The sequence below is a fragment of the Acipenser ruthenus genome, chromosome 7 (genome assembly GCF_902713425.1).
Source record: "Acipenser ruthenus chromosome 7, fAciRut3.2 maternal haplotype, whole genome shotgun sequence".
NCBI classification, from domain to species: Eukaryota; Metazoa; Chordata; class Actinopteri; order Acipenseriformes; family Acipenseridae; genus Acipenser; species Acipenser ruthenus.
This window is the reverse complement of record NC_081195.1, coordinates 10,770,227-10,797,986: the sequence shown is the minus strand read 5'-3', so window position 1 is coordinate 10,797,986 and position 27,760 is coordinate 10,770,227. Positions and strand designations below refer to the sequence as shown.

The window sequence follows — 27,760 nt, the reverse complement described above, 5'->3', positions numbered from 1 at the left end:
TATTCATGTTGTTTGGATATGTGTGGTTACAGATGACTTTAGTGATGGTGATCTTACAGCTGCCCCCAGGTTAAAAATCGTCATTTTGCTCAGGATGCCTTGTTTCAGAATCAATCACCTAACCCTAGAATGAACCCACAGAGACATCTCTGTGGCGCCTGAGACGTAGCTGGTTTTCCTAACGACGCCTTTCAAATACAGATTTAATGTGAATTAATGTCAAAAGTAACTTAATCTAAACGTATAAAACATAACAAAGTGCTTTTCACAAGAATAGCCTATGTTTAGTTTTAAAAATATTATTCTCGCGGTACAACAATTTGGACAGGTAGGCTTCATCAAACTTAATTTAGTTTTGTTAGTACAGTACTTGTTTTACAGTAAACCTTTAGTTTAATATCATTGGTCACAGTAAATAATCTGGTCCAAAACGTTTATTTAGCTATTTAAAGTGTAATACATGACAATTCGTTTGATGCGTATATTGCATGCACACATTAAGCAATATACACCAATTTAAACACCGCAAACACCGAACTTATATTGTATTTAACAATCAACGCTGAGGCACAAATTCGGGTCTTCATGAAGAAATGAGAAACGCGATTAAAACAATACTGCAGTTTGAGGACAAGAGCAGTTTAAATGTGTTCCACATGATTTCAATTGTTCCTGAAAGCGTTTCAAACGGGATTCCATTGACAACCGTGTAGAGAGCTCCAGGAGAAACAGTCGTTTGGGATAACAAAGTGAAATTTTCCTCAACCGATAGGGAAATCAATAATTTAACTTTTTTGGTTATGTCTTAATTCATCTTTATAAAATCCGTGGTTCGAAATGTAAAGGAATTCGATTTTTCATCCTGTTCTGCTAACATCAAGAAATTGCATTACAAAAAAATGACAATACAAGACAATTAAACGGACACTGCAGCCAACGTTTTCAAACTTGCAACTTCATCGAATAGCTGGAGTTCAAGGAGAAAATAAATAGGAATAGGAGTTTCAGGAATATGACACGTATAGTACAACGTTTTGAAAGGTAACCTGTTGGCGGTAAACAAAGTACCTTATTGATTTGAATTCCTATATTTTTACCTTGATTGGAAATAAAAAATAAAATACCGGCGAGACAAATGCAACTTTTAGTTTCAAAACACACTTTTAGTTTCAAAACATGTGAAATGCAGCACTTGCGCCACAGATACTGGACTTGCAAGTATAGTCTATATAGCGAATAGATAGGAAACGGGGTCCGTTCATAAATACTGTACATCAAGTCTACTCTTCAAGGTTACCATGGGGGAAGGGGACACATGCAATACAGATACAAAGGCGCCTGTCTTCTTTATATTTCGATTCTAGAGACAGAACTAAGAAACACAATAATATGAAGTATTTCAGAAGTAAATTCAAGTGTTTTGCTGTTTTCTTTGTGGCAGCTCCCCCCCCCCCCCCCCAAAAAAAATAAAATAAAACAAAACAGAAACCAAACAAGTAATTTGGCGTATAAGTAATGTCGCAATCTCTTTTTTATTACTTAAATGTATAATATTAATACCCATGGGATTGTATCTTTACAAAAAAAAAATGTTGATTGTAAAATAGAATTAACGCTTTTAAAATATCCTTTCATTTCTTTAATTATAACCCCCAACATGTTATGCACAAAACTCAATTGTGTTTTAACCAATCTGTTCACTGCCGCTCTTCCCGTCTGAACTACAGCACAACTGTCTGTCAATGTTGTTTCCAAATGATAACCAATATAATTGTTTTAACTAAATGGTGCCATCTTGTGGCGAACATAAATGACCGCGGTTATAAATGCCAGGCTGTGCATGTCAAGTCATTCAAATCACCAAGTACGATTAGCAAATATTAAAAGTATGGTTTAATAACCCAATAACAATATCAGCTTTAGTTTGGAGTTGTAGTATTTAAAAAGGCACAGCAGAAGAAGAATATTATATTATATATATATATATATATATATATATATATAATGATTTCCATTACACAAGAGTAGATGTTAAAATTTCATGCTGATTTGAACTCTTCTCTCGCCAAGATAAGCACCAACTAAGACATAGCTTTACAGTAAACTAATGTGATCCATATGTGTCTCCATCCATTTACATTTCCTTCCATATGATGATGTAGATATCCTTCTGTCTGGTGTTAATGGCTGAAGTGTAATGCTGGCTCCAGGGATCAGCTTATTTTGCCCCCCTGGCGCATCAGCACACACAGTGGCTGCGATGCTGGCTCCGGGGATCAACCACAGTGCTGCCTCCCCAGCTCATCAGCACGACAACCGTTTGAGTCTTCAAGTGGGCACCTTCCATCCTCAGTGTTTCGTCAACTAGCCCACGACACCTCAAGAGGGCTCGAGGGTGATTCTGGCGTCCCAGCATCACCCCCCTCCGTCCCCCACTCAACTTTAAAAAGGCACAGCAGAAGAAGAATATTCTATTTATATATATATATATATATATATATATATATATATATATATATATATAGTAAACACTCAATTCTGTTTATATTACAGACACTGCCTTTTAGTTGCTTCAATACAGCATTGTGAAACATTGGTTCCTAAAAAAGCACAGTGGGGACATGGCTGACTGCAATAATAGTAAGTATCAAACTGCATACAAGACAATTAAACACACATTTAGAATAATAATCTTGCTCCATAAAAAAAAAAAAAAAAAAAACTTATCTGGTATTGCAAGCAATTGATAGGGAACAATGGAGCTCCATGTCTAATTCTCTAATTACTCTGTAATCTGAGCGCAGTAAATGAGGAAAACAAGAGAAACATGACATTCAAACCCAAGCTGAGTAACAATAAAACTTTCATCAGTGAAAAAGGCTGGAGCCTTGCTCTGTATTCAATCTGTCACAATGTAATTTTAACTATCAACCTCAGTTAATACCCAAGGACTCTTAGTAATTAAGAACCTAAAAGACCTTAAGGTAAAGTCATCATACTGAAATCACTCTGAAATACTCATCTCTACAATGTAACGTCACTTGTTAAAATACAACAGACCCATTTAAGCAGTACAGGTCCTGAGAAGCACCTTTTGTGTCCCAATAGATATATGACATGCATTACTAAGAACACATATCTTGATAAAACTGGTGCTTGGGTGGTAGCAAAAATAAAAGCTGAGAGTAAGAAGAGACGTGCCTTTGTCATACATTATAGAAAAATAAAATAAATTACTTGACAGGACATGGTGGCTTTATAGCATTAGTTGGTAGGCTGTAATTTGGGGCATGTATCCTACCAATAATCACCCTGAGCCCCTACTTTCATAAAACCATCTGCTGGAATTCCATAACCTGAACTTTCTACCATTAACTTTTTTATTATTATTATTTTTTTACTGTGAGTGCTTGAGAAAAAGGGGAAAAAGAGACAAACACATTTTTACTAATTCAGGTTACAGGTTATTGGCAGTTAACTTCCAGCATTTGACATTTGGGACTAAGGAAGGGGTCTTAAATATGCAGACAAGAATCAATATTCAAATTGTTTGAGTAAGGGCCCTCTAATTACTAATTACTAATTAACTCTATGACCACATTTGAAAGTTAAGGGTTTAGTCCCTAATTTGCCTATAATGTATGTGTTAGCTCTAAACAAATGCTCCAGGGCAGAAATCAGGCAATTTTACCACAGGGATCCTAGTTGACAGCTGGCTCCCAGGCTCTGGAGAGCTGTCCAGCAGCACTGAAGAACACTACAAATCAGCTTGATCAGAGTGGATGACACAAAGAATGAAAGCCATTAAAATTGGTTAAGTCTGACAGTTTTATTAGGATGATTTACATAAATAAAATAACGTTTTTAGATGTGTCGGTTGATAAGCATTAAATCAGTTCTAATATTCTTAATTGAAAAGCATAAAAGAATCTGTAAAATATGTAATACTGATTTTTTTCTTCTGATGGGAAGCAAAAACAAACCTAGTTTAATTCAAGGCCTCTAAAGTCCACTTCAATGGCTGCTTATTCATTTTGTAACCCCCTTTTCACAGTGTTGATGCACTTTACTTGTCAGTAAAGGCAGCTTTTCTCTTTTCCACAAATGCAGTCATTCCTTCCTTTCGGTCATCCTAGAAAAAAAAAATTAATTATATATAATAGGGGGCACCGATAAAGATTTTCTTGGCCGATACCGATAACCGGTGGTTATCTACCCATATCGGCCGATATCGATAGGATACCGATAATAAATAAGCAGTGCAGGTAAACTGCTAGAACAAGACATAGGGCCTATATTTAAACTGTTTTATAATTATAAATGTTAAAGAGATATCGTTTACTTGTATTTATAACAAAAACGAACAGGTATTGTTTACTTGTTGCATTTACTTCAGAAAATGAACACAAAGAATAATGTAGTGTTATATTGTGTGCTTGTCAGCAATTTATACATTTGTTTTACAATAGTCACAAAAAAAAAACACTTTGCATTTGTACTGATAAAAACACAGTAATCAAAATGCCGCCGAATACACCCTCAACCAATGCAGATTAAGCAAGGTAAACTAATCACTAAAGGTAATTCTGAAGTACATTGTGTAATAATAATAATAATAATAATAATAATAATAACTTAAACCATCAATGTTATTTAGGATTCAGCCTATTTTATTATTAAATTTTTTTTAACACATCAGAATATTCTACTCGCAGTTCATCGTTGGGTTTAATGTAGCATCAAGTTTGTTCTGCTGCACACAACTCGCTATCCTATTGTTGACTTCAGATACTTTATAAAAAAATAATAACAAAATTAAATTAAAAAAATTCAAACACCGCTCTTTTGAGACGTATTTACTGCATTTTGGTGGCACGTTACACAGCACTGGGAAAATGAGTGTCCGTGTTCTTGTGTCAGAAGCGTGCCTGATAAAAATTCGGTGATATCGGTGTACATTATCGGCTAAAATAACAAAAACTGCCGATAACCGATTGTGTTTTATATCGGTGCCATGCCGATAGGCTACCGATTATCGGTACACCCCTAAAATTATATATATATATATATAACAGAGGATTAGGTCTTCTTAATTAAAACTAGACAGTGTAATCTACTTACTGTAGCAAAGGTTGCGTGAAATAATCTCTTTTCCGTTCTATTTCCTTCAGCTAATGTCAACTCAAATGCTGGAAAAGGAAAACAAATTACATTTATTTGACAATCTGGAATGTGCTTAAAAGTGCACACAATGTTTGTTCTAGTTATAGTGTACCAGCAACTTAAGCTATGCTTATAGACAGAGTGATTGATTAAAGCACAATCCTCCCTGACAACACAAGACCTGAAATAAAATAATTATTTCAGCTTACGGTTATCTTGTAAAGCATATGTATATTATATAGTGCTGGGATGAACAGAGGATTTTCATGTTCGCATATTCGTTCAGAATTTAAATATTCATTCGGATATTTGTTCGTTTTTCAAAAAGTAATAAAAGCCATTATATTGCTCTGAACGCCACAGGCAGAGACCGCATAGCAGCAGGGGCAGTGGGCGTGGCCATGGCCCTGTGTGTGTGCCTTCATTTTACAGCAAGACATATGTAACATGTTAAAATAGAAAAATATCCCAGGAGTAAAGAATAAGTTGTGTTGGACTTAATTCACTGGGGTAAAGTAACTACAAAACAAAAGGATGCCAAATAACAGTTCAAGTTAAACATTGTTTTGTTTTATCCCAAAATAAACAGTACATAAAAGACACCACATTTTATTTTATTCATTCCTTGCCTTTGCCGTTTCTTCACAGTAAACCGTGGTCATAGACACATTTTCATAAACTAATAAACACAAGGTTTCCTTGTGCCTTTTTGTAGCTGAACAAGCAAACGAAAACTGAAATTTAAACTTTAAACACTTCAAATAAAACAAACATGGAAATGGCGTTGTAAAAGAGAATTTTGCTTCTCGCTTATTATATGCCACATAACAGAAAGTCGCAACAAAAAAATACATATCAGGACTAGAAGTTAAATTTTTCAGGCAGTAGTGAGGACGTGCTACCTGTAGGTAGCAAAATGGTCTTATTCGGTAGCGGTTTATTCGATTAATAATTAAAATAATTAAAATAAAAAACACCTACCTACTGTTTTAAATAGACTGAATAACCCAAACTATGACATAGGCCTATATTTAAATCATTAAGTATTTATTGAAACCACCTTGTGCTCAACTAAGTAATGGAACTAATGCAATTCCTTGTCAAAATATATTTTGTTTTATCCTAAAAGAATGGACCCATATCTATCACCTAAGCATTTGATATGCCATCAGTACGGTTAACCAGGTTATGTTTCATCGGTGCAAATTAAGTGGTACGAAATTATCCTCTTATGTCTTCAGTTGTTGACTGTCTCTGTCTCCGAGTTAAGTCTATTATACAGGTGACTGAACTTTATCAATCATCTCAACATGTTGATTGTTAATTTAATTGTGTATTTGAAACGGGTGTGATCTGTGTGCGTTGTCCCTTTTTTTGTGTATTTAACTTCACTGTGATCAACGTCTTTTGCCTCTGACGAAGGTCGCATGTACAGCCGAAACATGACACTTATTTTGAATGCAGATAGAATAAAGTATTTGTTTTAATTCAATGAGCGAGTGTTGCGCTATTCTCATTTCCTTTTTTTCTGTCCCATGAGATTCTGGCTCACGCAGCACAACGCGTTTTTGTCCCAGATGGCTTTCCATAGAGATCACTGAGTGCACGCCCATGATCTGGTTTGTTTACTTTTTGCTGTCTAAAACTTTTAAAATAGAGGCTCAAGAGCTGCTCTGTTGATCCTGTGTTTTTGTTTTTTATATATAGATTAATCTCACATCACATGGAGCTATTTTTCATTTGCCATATTTTTTAAACTGTCATGCAAATTCTGGTGAGGCGGTAAATAAGTGTAAGGTATTTTTGTAATTTGTAGCGAATACAAGCATCTGATTTTTGTATCCGGATACATGTAAAAAAATATTTGTTTGAGTATTTGTCCCAGCACTAATATTATATATATATAGCTATAGTAAAAGACTGACATTGTCTGACCTTTGCAGTGTGAAAAGAATGCAAAGGATAGAAATGTAATGGCTTGTTCATATAAAGCAACAGGTTTTACTTATTAAAAAAAAAAAAAACAAGATCCTCACTTACCAGCATTGACTGCTTCCTTTGCCATTATACAAACAAGTTTAGAGTTGCCAGCAATTTTTTCTCCACATTTGATTGCTTCTTGTACTACCTGGTCTGCAGGATACACTTTACTTACAAGACCTGAGGATTAAGTTTGTAAACAGAAATGATGTTCAATTTTAAGGATTACCACCCCAATTCAAAAGACAAAACACTTACCTGTATTATTCTCCTGACCTGACCTACTTTTGAGCCAACTCAAAGTAAATATCTAATAGGGCCCATTGCAAGCATTTACAAAAATCTCAAGTAAATATCTGTCACAGATAGACAGGCACAATATAATCCCAGATGTCCCTCACAAAGCAAATCCTGATATTTGTTAAAGTTTTTGAATGCCACATGTGGAACTAGTTTAGGGAAAACAACGATGTACAAATAATCTGACTAATACGTGCTATGAACTGTTCAATTTGGAATAGTTCCTCTAATCTGAAGGCTCTGAGGAAGCGAGAATAACTTGTAAACATAACTTCAATGAACAGATGTTCAGAATCTTGGGCCGGTTTTTCAAATTTGGGTTTCGACTGGTATGCAACTGAATTATTTTACATGCAATGTCATTTAAAATACAGTATGAATATTGCTTATATAAATGGTGTTCCAATATCAACATGTTTCGAAATATACACGCCTCTTTTCATGTGTACCTTCACATGTGTGTCCGTCTGGTTTGTGCTGTGCTACTCTGCAGGAGATGCCATCTGATCTGAAACACAGTTATGGCACAAAGGATATAGCCTGGTTTCTATGATGGAGATGTATCCAATTATAGTCAAGCCCTCTGTTGATAAACACAAGCCTGACTCAGTCTCCATCAAATTGCTAATGCATGGAAGGCACAGAACAGACACGCTTAATTTTAATTTTAACTGTCATTAATCTTTCAGAGAAAAAGCTTATACAATCAGGCTGATAGTGTCTGTATCTAGGAAAAATACAAGATGTGCAACATATATAATAAAAACTAAAAAAAAAAAAATATATATATATATATATATATATATATATATATTTTAGACGTACACAAAAAGTTTAAATGATTTTAAACTAAAGCATTGAGTACATCTAAAAAAAAACAACATTTTCATATTTGTATACTGCAGTTATACCTCCTTTTAAACATGTTATATATATATATAACCTGCACTCCTGGAAATTTATATATGGAGCCTGAGCTTCTCCTAGCTCTTTTCAGCACACAACTGACCCAACACACAGGAAGTGGATTTTAAATGCGCAATTGCACTATTTATTTATGCACAAAACTAAATAAAACAAAACAAACCTAGCTCTGGTTTAGAGCGCTAAACTAAAACTGAACAGGTTTCCTAACTATACAATCGGATGCCTAAAACGTTTCCCAATTAAAAACACAAACACGTTTTACACACAAAACAAAACAAAAATCAGTACCATTTTCATTTATACGACTGATGACACTCACAGTGGGGCTCTTCACACAGCAGCCCTGAAGAGACTGACTGCTCTCCCTTAATACCCTGCACCTGGCTCAAATTTACAATAGCCTACAATTGCTTACGATTGTAAGTCGCCCTGGATAAGGGTGTCTGCTAAGAAATAAATAATAATAATAATAATAATAATAATAATAATAATAATAATAATAGCCAGGTGCAGGTGACAATTAACAATGAAAAATGAACAAATAACTTTTTTTTGTTTAGTTTTGTTTGTTTTGTTTATTTTGTACAATTAAAAGTGCGCATCAGCGCTTATTCATTCAAATTCTGTGTGTTGGGTCGTGATTTGCAAGGGAAAAGAACACGAGCGAGCCTGTCAGACGAGTCTCCGGGTCATAAAAAAATATATATATATATATATATATATATATATATATATATATATATATATATATATATATATATAAAGTTTGAGTACTGTACCGTATATTATTAATCAGTCCATACCTGCCAGCTTAGCTTCTTGAGCCGATATCCGGTCGCCAGTGAGGACCAATTCCATAGCCAAAGACTTGCCTACAGCTCTTGTTAGCCTTTGAGTTCCTCCAGCACCTACAAACAAATACAATTGTAAACCAAACTGTAATTACTGTATGTTTCAAACTGAATGGATACAAGCTACTAAATGTACTCAACACTGAACATTCAAAGTGTATCCAACAGTCCAAATCAAACATCAGTTTTTTTTTTCCCTTTGACACCCGACATGAACTTTTACTAACATTTCTGTCTCTGTACATTTTACAGTAGAAACAGATTTAGTACTCCATAACAATTGTGTTCTGTCAGGACAAACATACATTAGATTAAATGAACACGCAGTCTTTAAAATGCATACCGCAAGGGAATACTAGTTTCCAGGGTTTATACATTTTGCATTAAACAGTGACACCTAGTGGTTTTTTTGTAATACTACATTCATAAGTAAAATATCCCTTTTTTGTAATTTTTTTAGAGCATGATTTTTGAAATCATAAGACACATCACTAAAACAGACTTTCAGTATTGTATTTGGTAGGACATACCGTTGCATTTAATTAGCTTTACTGAGCAGTTGTAGACGTGAAGTTCAATGTGCACACATAATATATTCATGAAACCATCAGGGCAGCGAAAGCATCAAGAAAGCTCAAATAATTATAATCATTTACCTGGAATGGTTCCCAGAAGGATTTCTGGCTGTGCAAACTGTGCCTTCTCCCCAGCATAAATAATGTCACACATCATGGCCAACTCACAGCCTCCACCCAGCTATGGACAAAATAAAAAAAAAACACATCTTAAATTAAAAACATTAGTTAAACTAAAGACTTAAAAACCCTTTCTGGACATGACATCATGCTATTTTGAATTTGAATAACTAAATACAAACTACTTTCCAAACATAACTTAAGGTAAAACTAAAAGACTATTTAACATTTGGGACAGTATAAAAGCTGATACAAAAGTAGAAAACATAACGGTGAAACATTTTCACACTGCCCAGTCTATTGCAGTTCCAGATCTTTCAATGGCTGGTTGCTGTCGTTATTGTTTTTTTTTGGATTATTCCGCCCCCAAGTGTCTAAGTGTCTTTTTAGAGAAGGACTGAAGACAGTTGTCATTCCTGTGGATAAGACTTTTCTTAAAACACACACTTACCGCAAATCCATTCACAGCTGCTATGACAGGTTTTTGAACGAGAGACACTTTGTTCCAATGAGCCAGGAAATTACCAGCATAGCACTCCTGGAAATTCCTGTTCTGCATCTCCTTGATGTCAGCCCCAGCTGAAACAAATAAATTATCCACTTGATTTAAATGACTTGGAGCATATTAGTATTACATGATTGTTATTATTTGCAGAGCACTACTACAGACTGAATATGAGGTACGTGCAATGCCTGTGGCGATGAAGCCTAACATCTTGTGACATACGATTAAAAACATTTTTTGTAGTGATATATGCAATGACAGAATAGAATACTTTGTTGCTGTGCCACTATTCAAGGTCTAAATTTGTTTCAAGTCCATCTACAGTACCTGCAAATGCTTTCTCGCTGCCAGTAATGACTATAGCCCCAATTTGCTTATCCTCCTCAAAAGCATCTAGGGCCTGGCCCATCTCCGTCATCAGCCCATCACAGAGAGCATTCAGGGCCTTCGGACGGTTTAACTGGATAAACCCCACGTTCTGTTTCTCTCCCTTCCTGTCCACAATGATGTGCTGGTACTGCCCACCTGGAAAAAACAAAATGTATAAACACAAAACTTAACTATCTTCTATACTGTAATGTACATTACATACATACACACACACACACACACATATATATATATATATAATTTTTTTAACACGTTTTTTATCACTTCATTTGCATGTTTGTGAGTGACATACACCAAGACTGTAGATATAATTAGGTTGGAAAATGACAATATGTTTGTATTGTAAAAGATTGATTTACGCGGTAAATAGCTATACAGCAAATGTCGTGTGGCTTTTTATGTTAATTAATTTATGTTTTACGTAAGCTGATGACAACATTACGTACAACGTATTGCTGCCAAGTATATAATCCCTGTGTAGTAATAAATCATTAGACCTACGAGTTGCTTATTGCACAAGACAAAACACAGAGGAGTAATGTCCCAGGGGGTATTGCTCGATAATATTAACGTAATGCAGACAGTTAAGGGGGAACAGAAAAGTAAGAAAAATGCAAGTACATTGACATTGCACTGCAGGAACTACCATTGCAACTGCCCTGTGAGTGTATGTAACCCTTACCTGAACTATATGTTCTTGCTGCAATGAGGGCACAAGGCGAGGTTTTTGTACGCTGCAGGAGCAGCGCTGCTGTTCTACAAAACGCTGCCATTTTATTTTAAAACAATCTCTACCAATTTGTGAACTTGACTTTCAAACAAACCTACGTCCTTACAGACAACCTGAGATCTCGCGATATTTATTTTTGACCCGGTTGAGGGGTGTGTAGGGGGCGGTACAGTACAGTTGAGAGCGGGGCTGATACTAGGAAAATTGTGAGGTTGGTTTTGCATACGGTATAGTTGAATGGAGCAGAGTGGAGGCCGGTTGATTGAAAACGAAACGATTTGCAAACGTGAACAAATTATTCCTTCTCATGCATAATATATTGACTGGGCATTGATAAACAACAATAACTGACCTTGGCACAAACAAAAGTGCTCAATCTGTCATATAAAGCTGCAGCTCCACATGCACAAATTGAAAATTTGACAGTTTTGTGCACTAAACTTTAGTATTGTGATTTTTATATTCCAGATAATTTACATTCATCAAAAATGTAAGCGCATTCTACTTTTTTTTCCCACACTGAAAACGTTTTAGCGGAAATACTGTTTTCATCATGGTAGCATCCTGTATACCAAAGCGCATGTGAATTGTGATGAAAAGCATCACAAAGGTTACGTTTATACACTGTTTTGGAGTGATGGTTATGACATCTCAGTGTTAACCAATGGTATGTTATCACATAAATATACTACGTTTTGTATCACTCTTAATATTATTATTTTTACACAATTCAAGGTTGTTTTGTAAACGTGATTTAACTCAATGAGCAACTCCAATTATTTTCAATTTATAAACGGCCATGTCCTAGTTTTTTTTTTTTTGGAGTGGGTGGCGTGGGTGTGGGGGTTGGAATAACAGTGCAGTAACATGCAACATTTGCTCAGCGTCAGCTTCAACATCAAGGACTCGGGGTAATAGATAAACGATCGAGCCTCAGTAAATATGCTCAGTGCACTTGACCGAAAATGATACCATTCATAGGACTGAAAAAAACACGGGAAAACGCATAGTACATGTGCACCTTTACATTTTCATAGATTATCCCTTTCAGTGCATTAGGAGAGGAGGAGTGAACACACACACAGTTGGAATTCATCGTTGTTGCTCAGGTACGGTTTTTTTATGTTCGGTGTAACATTTTCTAGGAGTAGGAGGGTAAACAGTTAAAATACATTGAACTCGTAGGACAAAAAATAAATAAAATAAATAATACCAAGCGTTGGATTTTATAAAGCAACCAGATGGTGAGTAATAAACGACCGAAATATTAATAGGGTAAAAAAAAAAAAAAAAAAAAAAAAAAAAAATGGCTAAAAGGTCATTTATATGCAATGCAAAATGGTATACTATTAAGGTTAAACATATGTATAATTAGGCATTAATATTCTGAGTAATGTAGCACCCACTTAGCATATGTATAGTATAGCCGTTCATACTGGCTATTTACAAATGGTATATTTGTTAGAAGATGGTCTTCCGTCTGTGAGAAATAAACGGTGTTATACATGAACTACTAAAGAAGAACATGCAGTATGTATTGCCAGGTTATGTACATTCTAAACAATTGCAGGGTTTGATGATATACACTTGGGTAGTGATATATGTATGTTACTATAACATCCTGATTAATAAAGCATTAATAATAATAATAATAAAAAAAAAAAAAAACGCCCATCTAAATTGATTTATTGTCGAGTACTACATGAGCACAAATAATGTCTTATCAATCTTACAACAAGTCGAGCTAAACAAAAAATAAAAAATAAAGGCACTGGAGAGGTTGTGTTTTTTTTAAATCAGATACAAAACAGGCGCGTGATTCTGCCGATGAATATTGCATATTTTGACCTAAAAACAAAATCAGGCAAGACTGAATAGTGAATGAAGACTTTTGCGCTTTTAAGTTGTTATAATTTAAAACATCTCTACCTGACTTACATAAGAATTTCACAAGTCTCTAAACACTGCCTTTCAAATTCTTCCCCAAGATGACTTTTTGGTTTGGGCTGCTTACCATAGAAGGTTATATAGGCTTCTCTGCCAATGACCTATTTTTAGGAAAACTTATATTCTCTTCTCTCTGCTTGTTTTATTCCTATCCATCCTATAACGCTTTGCACCCAGCTCTGCCCATCTGATTTTTATGGTCCAAAAAGCATACTTTTGTAAGCATATAGCATAGCCTGTGAGATGCAATGTCTTACACGATCCTATTACTTTCCAGTATCACATATGGGAGGAATTAATATACAATTATAGACTGAATTTGAGACATATTGTGAAAGACTGTTGCCAGAGGATAGTGGACAATCATGCCCAAATCCACTCCTTCAATTCACTGTAGTCCAGGAATTACTGGGCCATTTTGTATGATACCAAACAGATTAAAATTTAGAAGTTGTATTACTCTCTCCCCCCAGGAAACAAACAACCTTTTCTCAACACTAAGCATGTAAGCAGGGATAATTAGGAAAAAGTATTGATATCTTAGTAACATTACATCCTTGCCTTGGCATCCAATTATTTTCCTATTCTGTATGTTACATTTATGAATTTACTTATTTTGTTCAATATATTATGTTCTAAGATGGGTATCTCTCAGTTGTATTGCCTCGCATACAATGCTTAGTGTATCTCTCCTCAAAACCTATGTTATCAGGACGTTGTTGTCGATTTTTTTAAAAACAATTTAGATACCCAAGCTCTTCACAATGAACAGAACTACAGCAACCTGCTGGATGGTTATGCTACTGGCAGCTTTCTTCTGTGAAACTGTGATCTCAAAGGGGGGAAGAGGAGGAGCCAGGGGGGCGGCCCGGGGTGCTGCTCGTGGAATGCGATCTCGGGTGAAGGCGACGAGATACAGGTCTTCAGGGTCAACGCTGAGGGTGGCGGCCGCAGCGGCGGGAGGGGCTGCTGCTGGCGTTGCAGCTGGGGGATGGCTGGCATCATCTCGCTACCGTTCGGACGACAGCTCCGAAATGTACGGCAGACAGTACGAGAACAGGACGGATGGTGACTACAGTTACAGTGCTAGAACATCCTCCTCGGTCCATCCGAGATGTTCTTTCACCACCATCACATCAGCCCTCTGTCTGATTAGCTTCTTCAAATATGTCAGCGTCTGAAAGTCTTCAGTGTTTGCATTATTAATTACCTAATCTCCCCAGTGGAAAAGTCACTAGACAAGTACTGTGATTCCCAGAACAGGCCTCAAAAGAAGATCAACATATTTTCTGTCATTCTCTAGCTAGAGACACATTGTTTTGCCAACATCTCCAAATCCTGTTTCAGACTGGACATTGTGATCTTTGTGCAACCCCCTTTGTCCCACTCTTTACATGCATAAAAATGAATCCATGGACTTTTTAAATATGCAAGAATCCTAAAGGTATACAGTATTCTGATGGATCTTTAATGAGCCATTATAACTAGCCCAGGCTTTTGTTTTCTTACCCTACTCAGGTTTTTCTGCTGGCTAATCGCAATAAGACACTTCAAGGTGTGCGTTGCAGTGCCATTACTACACATGTAGTGTGGTCATTTCACAACAATACACACCTTGTTAAAGCTTTGTTAGAGTCTTTCTGAATAATTCTTAAGAATATTTCAGTACTGAGCAGGGTATTTTATAGCAGTTTCTTTATAAGATAGCTTTAGGACTCTTGAAATATTTTGATACCACCACCCATCAGTGTTTTAAAGCTTATTTCTCATTACCTTGCCTTGACCAGGAAAGTAGAAGCCTTACATTTCAAACGTGTCCCATTCATGTCATGTACATACTGAGTCACCATATAAGTACAAACCTGTGTTTGAATGTTTCTGTCAGTTGAGCACAGGGAGGTTTTGTACTTGCTATACAGGGAAGCCTTTATAAAGCACAGATGCTTGCAACATACTGCAGATGGTGATGATGAAAGATTTAAATGAAAAAATGGCTGAAAGCATACACCTGTATTTCTTGTATTTCTTTTAAAATAACTAACTTTATTTATTATTTAAAGAGTCCCATTAGCTCCTTAGAAATTCAATATCTGGAACCCTGAACTTGTTTTCCACTAGGGCAGGTTGCAGTTGTACTTTTGTTTATTATTTTCTTTTTAAAAGTAGTCTATGAAGCATTCATTTTGAATAACCTTTGTATTTCTTTATCATTAAAACAATCTGTAAAAATATTGTGAAAGTAACAGTGTTTTGATGTAGGATAACATGCTACTTGAAAGTACTTCATATTTACTTTTAGATTTAAAGTTAATTGCCAGAAGTAGGTGTTGCATGGAACAATTATTTATGCTGGTTGTACTGAAAATATTAGTTTACCACTGTTTAACATCATCTTTTTAGGGCCATCTATTGCTAACTGTAAACTAAGTTTAGTAAATTACATGTGCTCAGGTTAACTATTCAATAGTATCACACATCTGTTTCTATTTTGCATAATACAGTAATGTCAAGATGTTGTTAACTGTAGTGCTGTATTTTGTGCCATACTGTAGCATATCCAAAACATGGGTATGTGTTTGCTGTTTCAATAGCACTTTAATGCACCTATAAAGCTGTTATGTTTCTTTTAAAAATAGCTCCAGACAGCTCTGCATTGCTTAACCTGGTATGATAACCACTGTACAAATTAAATTAGCCTTGACAAGTATCGCATTACATCACTCCCCCTAGAGGCCAGCAGTATCCACAATTACAGTAAAACACAGAACATTGCCTGTTACACATTTTATAGACAATGTGTTAAATTCCATGTGGTGGTAACAGGAACATTGCAGTTTGCATATACATGCATACATGATACTTGCACTAGTCACTAGGATTTATAATAGCAGTGAATTACTGTTAGAGCCACAGGAATTGACTGTTCCAGTCCTTCCAGTGTGCATCAGGAATAGTCAGTTTCCCTTTCGCATAAACATACGGCTAACAATGGTTCCCGCATAAATAAAATGAAAAAGTAAACAACCAATGCTTTCAAATTTCAAAACTTTCTAGATTCTTAATTTAAATTGTGGAACGTGCAATATTCTGCTCCAAATATACATTTCCATTGTACTACCAGAACATCTAGTGTATGTCCCATAATCAAAAAGTTTACAATTAGAGTGTGTTCAACACTGCAAAAGTGGCAAGCCCAAATTATGGCTAAATAGTTTGTTAGGGAACAAAAATGCAGCCGAAATGCACGGATTACATTATGTTTTTTTTAAGTCCCATTCAAATATAGAGGCCAATGGTGCTTTTTAAGAGGGAGCAAAGGTCAATGACACAAATATCAATCTATTTCTGTAAACATTCACAATTATTATTTGAATAATCATTGCAGCACTATATATTATGTAATACCGATGAAATTATTTTCTGACGTGTTTGGTATTAAGTCTTTTTCAGCTGAATCTACGTGCGTTCAGGGTCAAGTTGTGTATAGACTCAAGACAAAGCCATTTTGTAAATTTTCCAATTTTGTTACATTTATAAATAAAGATATGTATGGTTGTGTAGACAGAAGTTTGCTATTGCATTTTAAAAATTGTCAATGCCTAATAAAGTTATTGTGTGTGTGTGTGTATATAGTACTGTGCAAAAGTTTTAGGCAGGTGTGAAAAAATGCTGTAAAGTAAGAATGCTTTCAAAAATAGACATGTTAATAGTTTATATTTATCAATTAACAAAATGCAAAGTGAGTGAACAGAAGAAAAATCTACGGAGCCAGCATCGCAGCCGTTATGTGTGCTGATGCGCCAGGGAGGCAAAATAAGCTGATCCCTGGAGCCAGCATTACACTTCAGCCATTAACACCAGACAGAAGGATATCTACATCATCATATGGAAGGAAACGTAAATGGATGGAGACACATATGGATCACATTAGTTTACTGTAAAGCTACGTCTTAGTTGGTGCTTATCTTGGCGAGAGCCGAGTTCAAATCAGCATGAAGTTTTAACATCTACTCTCGTTGAATGGAAATCATTACATCAAATCAATATTTGGTGTGACCACCCTTTGCCTACAAAACAGCATCAATTCTTCTAGGTACACTTGCACACAGTTTTTGAAGGAACTCAGCAGGTAGGTTGGCCCAAACATCTTGGAGAACTAACCACAGTTCTTCTGTGGATTTAGGCAGCCTCAGTTGCTTCTCTCTCTTTATGTAATCCCAGACAGACTCGATTGATGTTGAGATCAGGGCTCTGTGGGGGCCATACCATCACTTCCAGGACTCCTTGTTCTTCTTTACGCTGAAGATAGTTCTTAATGACTTTCGCTGTATGTTTGGGGTTGTTGTCATGCTGCAGAATAAATTTGGGGCCAATCAGATGCCTCCCTGATGGTATTGCATGATGGATAAGTATCTGCCTGTACTTCTCAGCATTGAGGAGACCATTAATTCTGACTAAATCCCCAACTCCATTTGCAGAAATGCAGCCCCAAACTTGCAAGGAACCTCCACCATGCTTCACTGTTGCCTGCAGACACTCATTCGTGTACTGCTCTCCAGCCCTTCGGCGAACAAACTGCCTTCTGCTACAGCCAAATATTTCAAATTTTGACTCATCAGTCCAGAGCACCTGCTGCCATTTTTCTGCACCCCAGTTCCTGTGTTTTCGTGTTTTCGTGCATAGTTGAGTCGCTTGGCCTTGTTTCCACATTCTTCAAAAGAGCTTCGACAGCACATCTGGTAACTCCTGTCTGCCTTGAAATTTCTGCCTGGGAGAGACCTTGCTGATGCAGTATAACTACCTTGTGTCTTGTTGCTGTGCTCAGTCTTGCCATGGTGTATGACTTTTGACAGTAAACTGTCTTCAGCAACCTCACCTTGTTAGCTGAGTTTGGCTGTTCCTCACCCAGTTTTATTCATATTGAATTGATGATCATTAGCACCTGTTTGGTATAATTGTTTAATCATACACCTGACTATATGCCTACAAAATCCCTGACTTTGTGCAAGTGTACCTAGAAGAATTGATGCTGTTTTGAAGGCAAAGGGTGGTCACACCAAATATGGATTTGATTTAGATTTTTCTTCTGTTCATTCACTTTGCATTTACTTAATTGATAAATATAATCTATTAACATGTCTATTTTTGAAAGCATTCTTACTTTACAGCATTTTTTCACACCTGCCTAAAACTTTTGCACAGTAGTGTATATATATATATATATATATATATATATATATATATATATATATATATATATATAACAAGTAGAGTAACAAACTGGTAAATACAATTAATGTACCACTTACCATAGTTTTTGTTTCAATTGTTGATGTGCTGTGAGGCAGCGGTGTTGTAGATAAATGGTTATTTTGATCACAGTTTTAAATATGTATCTATTTGAAATTATGTGCTTTGTTGTTTGTGTGTTATTGTTTACATATTTGTAAGAAAATAAACAAATTAATTTCTTGTAGTTTAGGTTTCTTTCTTTTTCTGAAAATGTTTGGGCTCTATAGCTCTGTTGGCATTAAACAGATACATGACTGGATGCATGTAACACCCTAAGTTTCACAGTACAGATTCTTCATGTTTGCGTCATTATTAAGATTAACCATGGTTTGGATAATTAAAATAGACCCAAGGGTATGCTAAGCTACCATAGTGCTATCTTTTGTACTGACGTCATAAAAAAAATCCTAAACTGGCAGGCACAATCTATCTCTAATAAATATGGCTTAAGAAGGCATTAAAGTTCAGCAGGGGAAAAAAAAATCTTTACCAGATAAAATAGGATAAACAGGTTAATCTTGGCATGTAGAGTATGAAACAACTGTTGTTATTTCTGGAGTAAAATCAGATTATCTCTTGTGCATCACATACAGACTAAATCAGACTTAAAATAGTTGTGTTTAAGATTTTCCAATGAAAAAGACAAGTTGATTTCTGTGCATATTTAACGCAAATGGATATTGCACGTAGATGGACTTATCTACTCACGTGACCCCTCCCCAGTCCAAGGTACACGGCTGTATTAATAATAGATACACTAAGTTCTAAAGGCTATGTTACTGTATTGTACCATTACGTGTGAAAGAGAACTTTGAAAATTCAATGCAACAACTGGACATGATATTTAAATAAAATCAGTTTAATTGTTACTTTATGCTTTTAAATAAAAAGAATTCCATTTGAAAGAAACATGTTATTATACAATGAGTTTTATTAGTTGAGTCTCCAGTTTGTTTCACGTTGTAGACACACCAGCTTATCTTTGTCCAGAGAGTTTGGTCAATCAGTCCAACATCACCCTACCTAGTTCTCCTTTCCTGAAAACTCGGATGAAATCATAGGCTGCAGCACTATAGTTTGGCACTGTGATAGTAATATCCCCTGAAACATAAAAACAGATACATCAAACACTATTACACAGCAATTCAAAGCTCAGAAGCCTCCATTTCAAAAGATTTGTTTTCTTACAGTTTAAATACACACACGGCTCACTCTTGTGGTGTTTACATGTTAGACCACTTTTATGAATCTTACACTGCAATTATGTTATAAAAACTCTGGTCTCAAACCCCCTTTTTCATAATTGTTCTATTCATGAGATTTCATACAATAGAACTTACATGTTAAGAACACACAGGGAATGGAGAGTGTCCATAAGTCTGGAATGTCTAGAACTCTGAAACCTATTATTTTCAAATGTACTGTATTAATAAAAGCTTCAACTTGAGGAAAAATAAGAGCTATGTTTAATAAAGAAAAAAAATGACCAGAGTTTGACTTTCACGTCATTCACAGTTTCCCCTGTTTGGTTGACCAGTTCTGACAGAGCTGACAGACAATTCAATATCTCACCAACTCCAGTGATGGCTTTAACTCTCTGAGTTTTTCCAAGTTTAACTGCAATCTTTTTCAAAACATGCTGGATGTCATCACAAGGCTCCCCCAACTCATACTTATCAACATAACTGGAAAGACAGTAAAGTGTTAACATTAATGAAATTAAAACTGAAATTGTAATATATAATCTCATATTTATAGATTTACCTTAATTGTTCATGTTTGTTCAATGTATAAAGAAGGTAATCTGCTATGACATCTTCACCAACTAAATGGTCTAATATAGTTCCTGTGTCGAGTAAAAAGAGAAATACAAATTAACATCACATACTCATGCAAAAAGAAATGAGGTAATTACTGTATACATGCTGTATGTGGGTGGAAATCTAGATTTTCACAAACCTGTCCTTTTCAGACATGTATTAAATGTCAAGATATACACATTTTAAGATAGAAATTAGGTTTGATTAAACACAGAATAACCTGTAAAATGTATGTACAAAACGGACAATATTCATAACATTTATTCCACAAAAATATACAAATAGAGTAAAATGGTGTCCTGCTCGGAACGCTGCTGTAGAATCATATTGCAGTTGGACTGGTATTATTAAACTTACAGCATTAAAAATCTGTGAACACTGTATATCGGACCATTTTTACAACTACTTCAAAAAGACAAGACTAAGGATTTGTAATAAAAATACATATATATATATATACACACAGTGTCTATAGAAAGTCTACACCCCCTTGAACTTTTTTCATATTTTGTTGTGTCAGTGCCTCAGAGTTTCATGCATTTAAATGACGATTTTTCCCACTTATCAACATACCATACTCCACACTGTTAATAGGAAAAAAGTTTTTATTGAGAAAAACATTATATATAAAAAATACAAAACTGAAAGATCGTAATTGGATAAGTGTCCACCCCCCTGAGTTAATACTTGATGGAAGCACCTTTGGCAGCAATTACAGCTGTGAGTCTGTTGGGATAGGTCTCTACCAACTTTGCACACCTAGATTTGTCAATATTTGACCATTCTTCTTTACAAAACTGTTCAAGTTCTGTCAAGTTCCTTGGGGAGCGTTGATGGACAGCGTTGAAGTCATGCCACAAATTTTCGATCGGATTTAGGTCGGGGCTCTGGCTGGGCCACTCAAGGACATTTACCTTTTTGTTCCTTAGCCACTCCAGTGTAGCTTTGGCTGTGTGCTTTGGGTCGTTGTCATGCTGAAAGGTGAACTTCCATCTCAGTTTCAGCTTTCTTGGACAGCAGGTTTTCCTCAAGGACTTCTCTGTACTTTGCGCCATTAATTTTCCCTTCTATCCTGACAAGTGCCCCAGTCCCTGCCGATGAGAAACATCCCCATAACATGATGCAGCCACCACCATTCTTCACAGTAGGGATTGTGTTCTTTGGGTGATGCGCTGTGTTGGGTTTGCGCCAAACATAACGCTTTGCATTTAGGCCAAAAAGGTCCATTTTAGTTTCGTCAGACCAAATAACTTTTTGCCACATGGCTACAGAATCTCCTGAGTGTTTTTTTGCATGGCTTCCTTCTTGCCACCCTACAGGACAGATTTGTGGAGTGCTTGGGATATTGTTGTCACATGCACACTTTGACCAGTCTTGGCCATAGAAGCCTGTAGCTCTTGCAAAGCTCTCTGATCAGTCTCCTTCTTGCTCGGTCATCCAGTTTGGAGGGACGGCCTGATCTAGGCAGGGTCTTGGTGGTGCCATACACCTTCCACTTCTTAATAATCGTCTTGACCGTGCTCCAAGGGATATTCAAGGCCTTTAATATTTTTTTATACCCATCCCCTGATCTGTGCCTTTCAACAACTTTGTCCTGGAGTTCTTTTGAAAGCGCCTTGGTGTTCATGGTTGAGTCTGCTTTGAAATGCACTACCCAGCAGAGGGAACCTACAGGAACTGCTGAATTTATCCTGAAATCATGTGAATCACTACAATTTAACACAGGTGGAGGCCACATAACTTGGTGTGTGATTTTGAAAGCGATTGGTTACACCTGACCTAATTTAGGATTGCTATTACAAGGGGGGTGGACAGATATATTAGATAGATAGACAGATAGATAGATAGACAGATAGATAGATTCCAAATAATTTGGATGCAGTCTACTACTGTATACTATTTTACCTCTTGTGTACACTTACCACATAGCGACAACTTCATTCCCGTTTCTAAGCTTTCTATCTTGGGAGGAAGAACTCCAGGGGTGTCCAATAAATATATCAGAGGCCTCTCGCAGACCTGGAAATATAAAGCTTTAAAAAAAAAAAAAAAACCCTGCAACCTGCAGTACTGAGGACATAACTGAGTAAAACCAGGATGGAAGTGTAATGATGACTACCAATCTGATCTGCGTTACACAGAGTGCTCATAGACACCAAACTGGTTTACCTGAATTTTAGACAAGACAGCTTTAGTTATACCAGGTTCCCCTCCGACTTTGGAAGCCTTTCCTTAAAAGAACAAAATAAATAATGTGCATAAACTCTGATCATTTATTACAGTAAATCACACAATAACTGCAATATGGCTTAGCTTAATTTATTCACTTTGTGCCCTCCATGGCCAGCACAGATACATTTCCACAGTGCAAGCACGACTACAAAGAGAGACCTCCTTAGTCCATAATCAAAAACATAATAAAAACAATAAAATAATTCTAAAAGGTTACTTTATATACAGCAAGGCTTTCACATTTTAGCCCTGTGTATGAGGTAGCATGACTAAGTTACTGCTGGTATATCAAATTATATGTAGGGGCAAATAATGTAATTGTGTCTGTTCTTTTAGAAAGCAGTCTACAAATGTTTTGTCTATATCTATTTCTAAGGCTATCTCATGCACTCTGAATATAGCTAATTGTGTTTCTAAAGTACATTAAATTAAAGTAAATACCTTTTTTTATATGCATTCTTCGTAAGGCATTAACAAAAGAAGATTTCCCAACATTTGGTATGCCTATCACCAACAGGCAATACTCTATGTTCTGGCGATATGAAAGAAAAATACTTGTAAACTGCAGCAATATACCTGAAATGATTTATAGTAAAATTATATATATATATATATATATATATATATATATATATATTATATATATATATTACCAGTTAGCAAACACACTTGTATATACTCTTTTTTGTGGTTAAATGAAAAATAAAAATAAAACAGTGTGCTAATTTTAACTTTAGTTATGAAGTAAAACATCTAAAATAAAAATACAAAGGCTATGTATTTTTTTTGTAAATCCCTAAATGTGTTTCTTGCCTTCTGAGTTAAAACACAAACCCCTCATCTTGTGGATGATTAGCATGTTAGTACATTAATTACAAATTGTGACCTGGAAATACAAGGATCTGATACATTTATCATTACAAAACACAGGTCAAACTGAATTACTGACCTCTGTCCTGTGAAACCGGGGGCTGCTTTCAATTAGCTCTGTAACCACCGGAACCACCTCAAAGAAAGAAGAAAAAAAGGTATTTCATGAGCTAGGCCTATTTAAAAGCACATTTAGACTGTTTATAATGGATAAAATAATTGTGTTTTTATTATAATTTAGACACTTTCCTGAATATCACAATGTACTTTATGTATACAAAATATTATTTTAAATGATAACTAACTATATAGACTATAAAAGAAACAATTACTTGACAAAGGTTTTGACTAGAAGCCTCTCAATGGGCATTTATTATAGTGTTTCTGTTCAAAATGAAATAACTCTCAGTTAAAGCATCGTTAATCAGGCAAAGTATTTCAATATTCTCACCTTCTTTATATTCTCATCTCTCTGTGTTAGGCAGTCAGCAAAGAGAACATTGCCCACACCTTCCCTTTTCAGTTGTTTGAGAACTCTCTATAAAATTAAAAGCAATATTTAAAGTATAATTGTACAAAACAGCAGAAATGATGTGTGAATGAATAGTCTCTGAACATACACACTGGTCAACACATACAGCGCCCCCCATGGTTTCTTTGTTGAACAGAGATACAATAGTGTCTTTAGTGGTTTAATTAATCATGACTTGTTAATTTTAAATTGTGCCCTGCTTGTTTAAATACTATTAAAAAATGATAATACTTGCCTGCTTCTCTGATAAATCTGCTAAATCCATTTTGTTCAGCACCAGTAAATGTGGCTTAATGTCTAAACTTTCCTGAAAGAGAGGATTACGGCCAGAGAACGGAATGTGATCTAGTTAAAGAAACCCCAAGACGAACTGGAAGACTGTAGACATATCTTTTAACTAGGAAAATATCCATACAGTTTTATATGTATAAAAGTTTGTTTCCTGTACTTTGCTTGCCCTTCTTTCTAGAAACTGTAGATTACTAGGGGTCTACTTAAATTGCGGTAAATTTACATATTTTTCCTGGTTATGGAATAAAATTAGGATTTCGTTGACATTTTGCGGACCTGTTTAAGCATTAAATAAACCTAAGTAGATAATATTTCAGAGCACTATAAAAGCCTAAAAATAGTGGCACTTGCTTCCTTACTAAAACAGAGTGCTGTCATTTGTAAAGGCAAGCATGCAGTATCCCCCAGCAGTTGCTGCCGTCATTCTCTGTCTGGTGTGGACTTGCCCATACATTGAGATTGCACGTCTGCACCCACTGAATTGGTTGGAAGTTATACAGATGTGGAAATCGATTAGAAACAGTCCCAAAACTCGGTTACCCAAGGGCATCTGGCATTCTTTAATAAAGACACTATATGCAGCACGTTGTCATGTTATTTGTCCCATCCAGGATTTTATTTTATTAGTACCGAGTCAAAACAAAGAAAACGTGGCTATTCAGGTCTAAAATTCTAACTGCGTTTAAAAGGTATGCAGCAGCAGGTTGTTTGAAGCGAGGTGGCTGTGCTAGATTGTACCTGTAGTACTGATTTAACTTGGCTACAACCGATAGGAATACTTTTTGTCTGCGCTGACTTGCAAGTTTGTTTTATGTTAATGTTTAGCAGCCTCTGTAGTAGCCTTTCGTTTAATGTGTGATTCTGAAGCTAAATAGCGATCTGGACTATTTGTATTATGTGTTGTATCATTTTGTGTCTGTTCCGTGTTTTGTCTGTCCTCAGTGCCTGTGCATATGAGCGAGTGCAGCTGTTGGGTGGACGCGAGCATGATCGAGTCGTGGCTCCAGTGTGCTTGTGAATGTTGTCCAATAACATGTCTTGTTATGTCTAAATGTCACCTGTTTTCGCTGGGTTTGGGGGTATAAAGGGGCAGCTTGCACGCAGTGTTGTGTTGTGGTGTGGTTGCTATGGTTCCTGAGAAGCTGACTGAGAGCTGTGTGTGGGGAGAAAGGGACTGAATAAAGCTTTTGGAACTAAGAACAAGATTGTCTGTCTTTCCTGTTTTCTGTCTGCCTGCTGTGAAACGCTACAGTATTTTCTCCAAAGTCACATTACAAGATGTGCAAAACAATTACCTCCATCTGCATGTACAGTTTCTTTGGGAAATGTCTTGACACGATCCTCAGCCAAAATATACTTTGATTTTTTTGTTTTGTTGTTCTTTTTTTGGTTTTTTACCTCCAATGCCGAAAACTAGATTTTAGCAACCTTAATCAAAACAATGCAGCACTGACTTTGTCCCACCAGCTACAGTCTGTACATTGCAGGTCAGAGAAAAGCCAGTACAGATGCACTGATAGTCTGATTAAAACATCGTTGTCATTTGAACAGTAAACAAGAAAGTTAACCACTTTAGTGCATTCTTTTAATGTTACTTGTCTAAGGACTGTTTGCCTAAGTGCAATGCACACAGGACGGCAAAGGAATAAGAAAATGCCTATCTACAGAAGGAAGATAGGTAGTTTGCGTCGCTTGCATTGTGCAGTAGTTCATTTAAACGAGGTTGTAAAAGGTCTGGTATGCATTGGCCCCTAAAAGAGCTGAATTTCGCGGTGACCCCTCAATTTCTTATTTCCGAGAAACCCGCAACATCGCGATTTAAGTAGACTCCTATACATTCCTGGTACTGCATTTTACTCAGTTAAAACAGTTTCGTCAAGATTATTTTTTAAAAAAAAGGATATTCTGGCATCATGAACTTCTATTATACAGTCCACGTTCTTCAGACTCGCCTTCATCTGTCTGAGTCCTAGTAGTACAACAAAGTAAGAAAGCATTTAAACAGCAAAGCAGACTACAAAATCACCTGCTTCATTTTCACAGGAGTCTCAGGTCTAATCAGCGGAAACCAACATTTAAGACAAGTCCTAAATTCTATATTAGTATAGGACAATGCCATAATGTATTATTATTATTATTATTATTATTATTATTATTACAATACTAATAATAAACTTAGAGATTCACAGCGTGTTCACTATTGCGAACAGTAATTAAGGGGTCTAGTTGATCACAGCCCTGCGGGATGTTTCATCTGCTGGATTGTAATTTTATTTAGCAATTTTTACAGAACTGGAGAAATGGATGGGTGATACAACCCAAGAAAGACCATGCTGTATCGTCTAATAAAATCAATCAATACATTTATTCAGAAGTTATAAGTGGATCAAATTAACCCCTTGTGTTGCTGTGTTCTTAAATACATTTTGCCTGAACTTGAACATTTAAAAATGATTCCTACCTTTCGCCATATGACCAGGGAACCAGTTAGCTATTTCTCTATTACCAAAATCAAAAAACTGTCGGAATTTTGCAGCATTCCACAGCGTTTGGTGTATTCTCATTTTAACTTTTAAGCATGTACTTGTGTTTATACACGACCTGTCTTGTCCCACATTTAAATATACAGTGTGTAACTTTTATTACATTCCGGGTGGTTTTCTAATCTGCAGAAGAGCGGTTCCTGTTACAAAAGCTACCGGCATTGTAATTAATGACACAAACGATTACTTAATTATTACTTACTGCAGTTTATTACCATGTTTTATTTGTTTTTTCTTTTATAGTCTTTGAGCTTTGAACATATCTCCTTTATAATTTAGACAATTCTGTCAGAATTGTGTATATTTAATAACTGTATTTAAATATTTGTTTACAGTAGATGACCAAAAGCATCTTGGGTGAGTTCACGACACTTTTTTGCAGACGGGAGTCTGCGTGTCACGTCACGGTCTGTGCAGACGGAGCGTGGACAGCTTTGGTAGATGAACAGCAGTACTGAGCAGAACCAAAATGGAGGCGGTGTTGACAGAAATTCTAGTCGCAGAAGAAGTGGATGCAATCAAAGTTCCCTTTGTGATCCACCAGCTTCATAATTTACAGCATGATCAGAAAATGTACAGTAGAAACAGTCCCTGCTATAAAGAGATAATATAAACGTATGTTTTGTGATGTGAGACAAATTAATGAGTATTATAACGAGCAGGATTCCCCCCTCATGGTTCGTGGAACTTTA

At 35.9% G+C, this 27,760-nt stretch overlaps 2 protein-coding genes across 2 annotated transcripts; both read right to left on the bottom strand.

Annotated features, from left to right (window-relative positions):
- Positions 1–3,810: 3,810 nt before the first annotated feature.
- Positions 3,811–11,673, bottom strand: LOC117416076 (enoyl-CoA hydratase, mitochondrial-like). Its single transcript, XM_034027117.3, has 8 exons — positions 11,494–11,673; positions 10,749–10,946; positions 10,368–10,495; positions 9,878–9,977; positions 9,174–9,278; positions 7,204–7,323; positions 5,122–5,189; positions 3,811–4,132 (listed from the first exon to the last, which is right to left on the bottom strand). Exons 1-8 carry the CDS (start codon positions 11,582–11,584, stop codon positions 4,067–4,069), a joined length of 876 nt encoding a protein of 291 aa, XP_033883008.2. The 5' UTR covers positions 11,585–11,673; the 3' UTR covers positions 3,811–4,066.
- A 7,950-nt stretch (positions 11,674–19,623) lies between these two features.
- On the bottom strand, positions 19,624–27,205 carry mtg1 (mitochondrial ribosome-associated GTPase 1). The gene is made up of 11 exons (XM_034025207.3): positions 26,987–27,205; positions 26,430–26,494; positions 24,470–24,574; positions 24,154–24,240; positions 23,782–23,838; positions 23,274–23,364; positions 22,770–22,831; positions 22,523–22,619; positions 20,545–20,626; positions 20,353–20,465; positions 19,624–19,881 (listed from the first exon to the last, which is right to left on the bottom strand). The coding sequence occupies exons 1-11, from the start codon at positions 27,087–27,089 to the stop codon at positions 19,784–19,786; spliced, it is 960 nt and encodes a 319-aa protein (XP_033881098.1). The 5' UTR covers positions 27,090–27,205; the 3' UTR covers positions 19,624–19,783.
- Positions 27,206–27,760: the final 555 nt, after the last annotated feature.

Excerpts from the sequence above, each read along its gene's own strand:
- LOC117416076 (XM_034027117.3), bottom strand. The coding sequence starts at position 11,584 with ATGGCAGCGTTTTGTAGAACAGCAGCGCTGCTCCTGCAGCGTACAAAA. Across the intron at positions 9,279-9,877 it reads CCTTCTGGGAACCATTCCAG|GTGCTGGAGGAACTCAAAGG; the intron begins GTAAATGATTAT and ends ATTTGTTTGTAG. Across the intron at positions 4,133-5,121 it reads TTCACGCAACCTTTGCTACA|GATGACCGAAAGGAAGGAAT; the intron begins GTAAGTAGATTA and ends TTTTTTTTCTAG.
- mtg1 (XM_034025207.3), bottom strand. The coding sequence starts at position 27,089 with ATGAGAATACACCAAACGCTGTGGAATGCTGCAAAATTCCGACAGTTT. Across the intron at positions 24,575-26,429 it reads TAGAAGTTCATGATGCCAGA|ATTCCGTTCTCTGGCCGTAA; the intron begins ATATCCTTTTTT and ends TAACTAGATCAC. Across the intron at positions 23,839-24,153 it reads GAGATGAGAATATAAAGAAG|GTGGTTCCGGTGGTTACAGA; the intron begins GTGAGAATATTG and ends TCTTTCTTTGAG.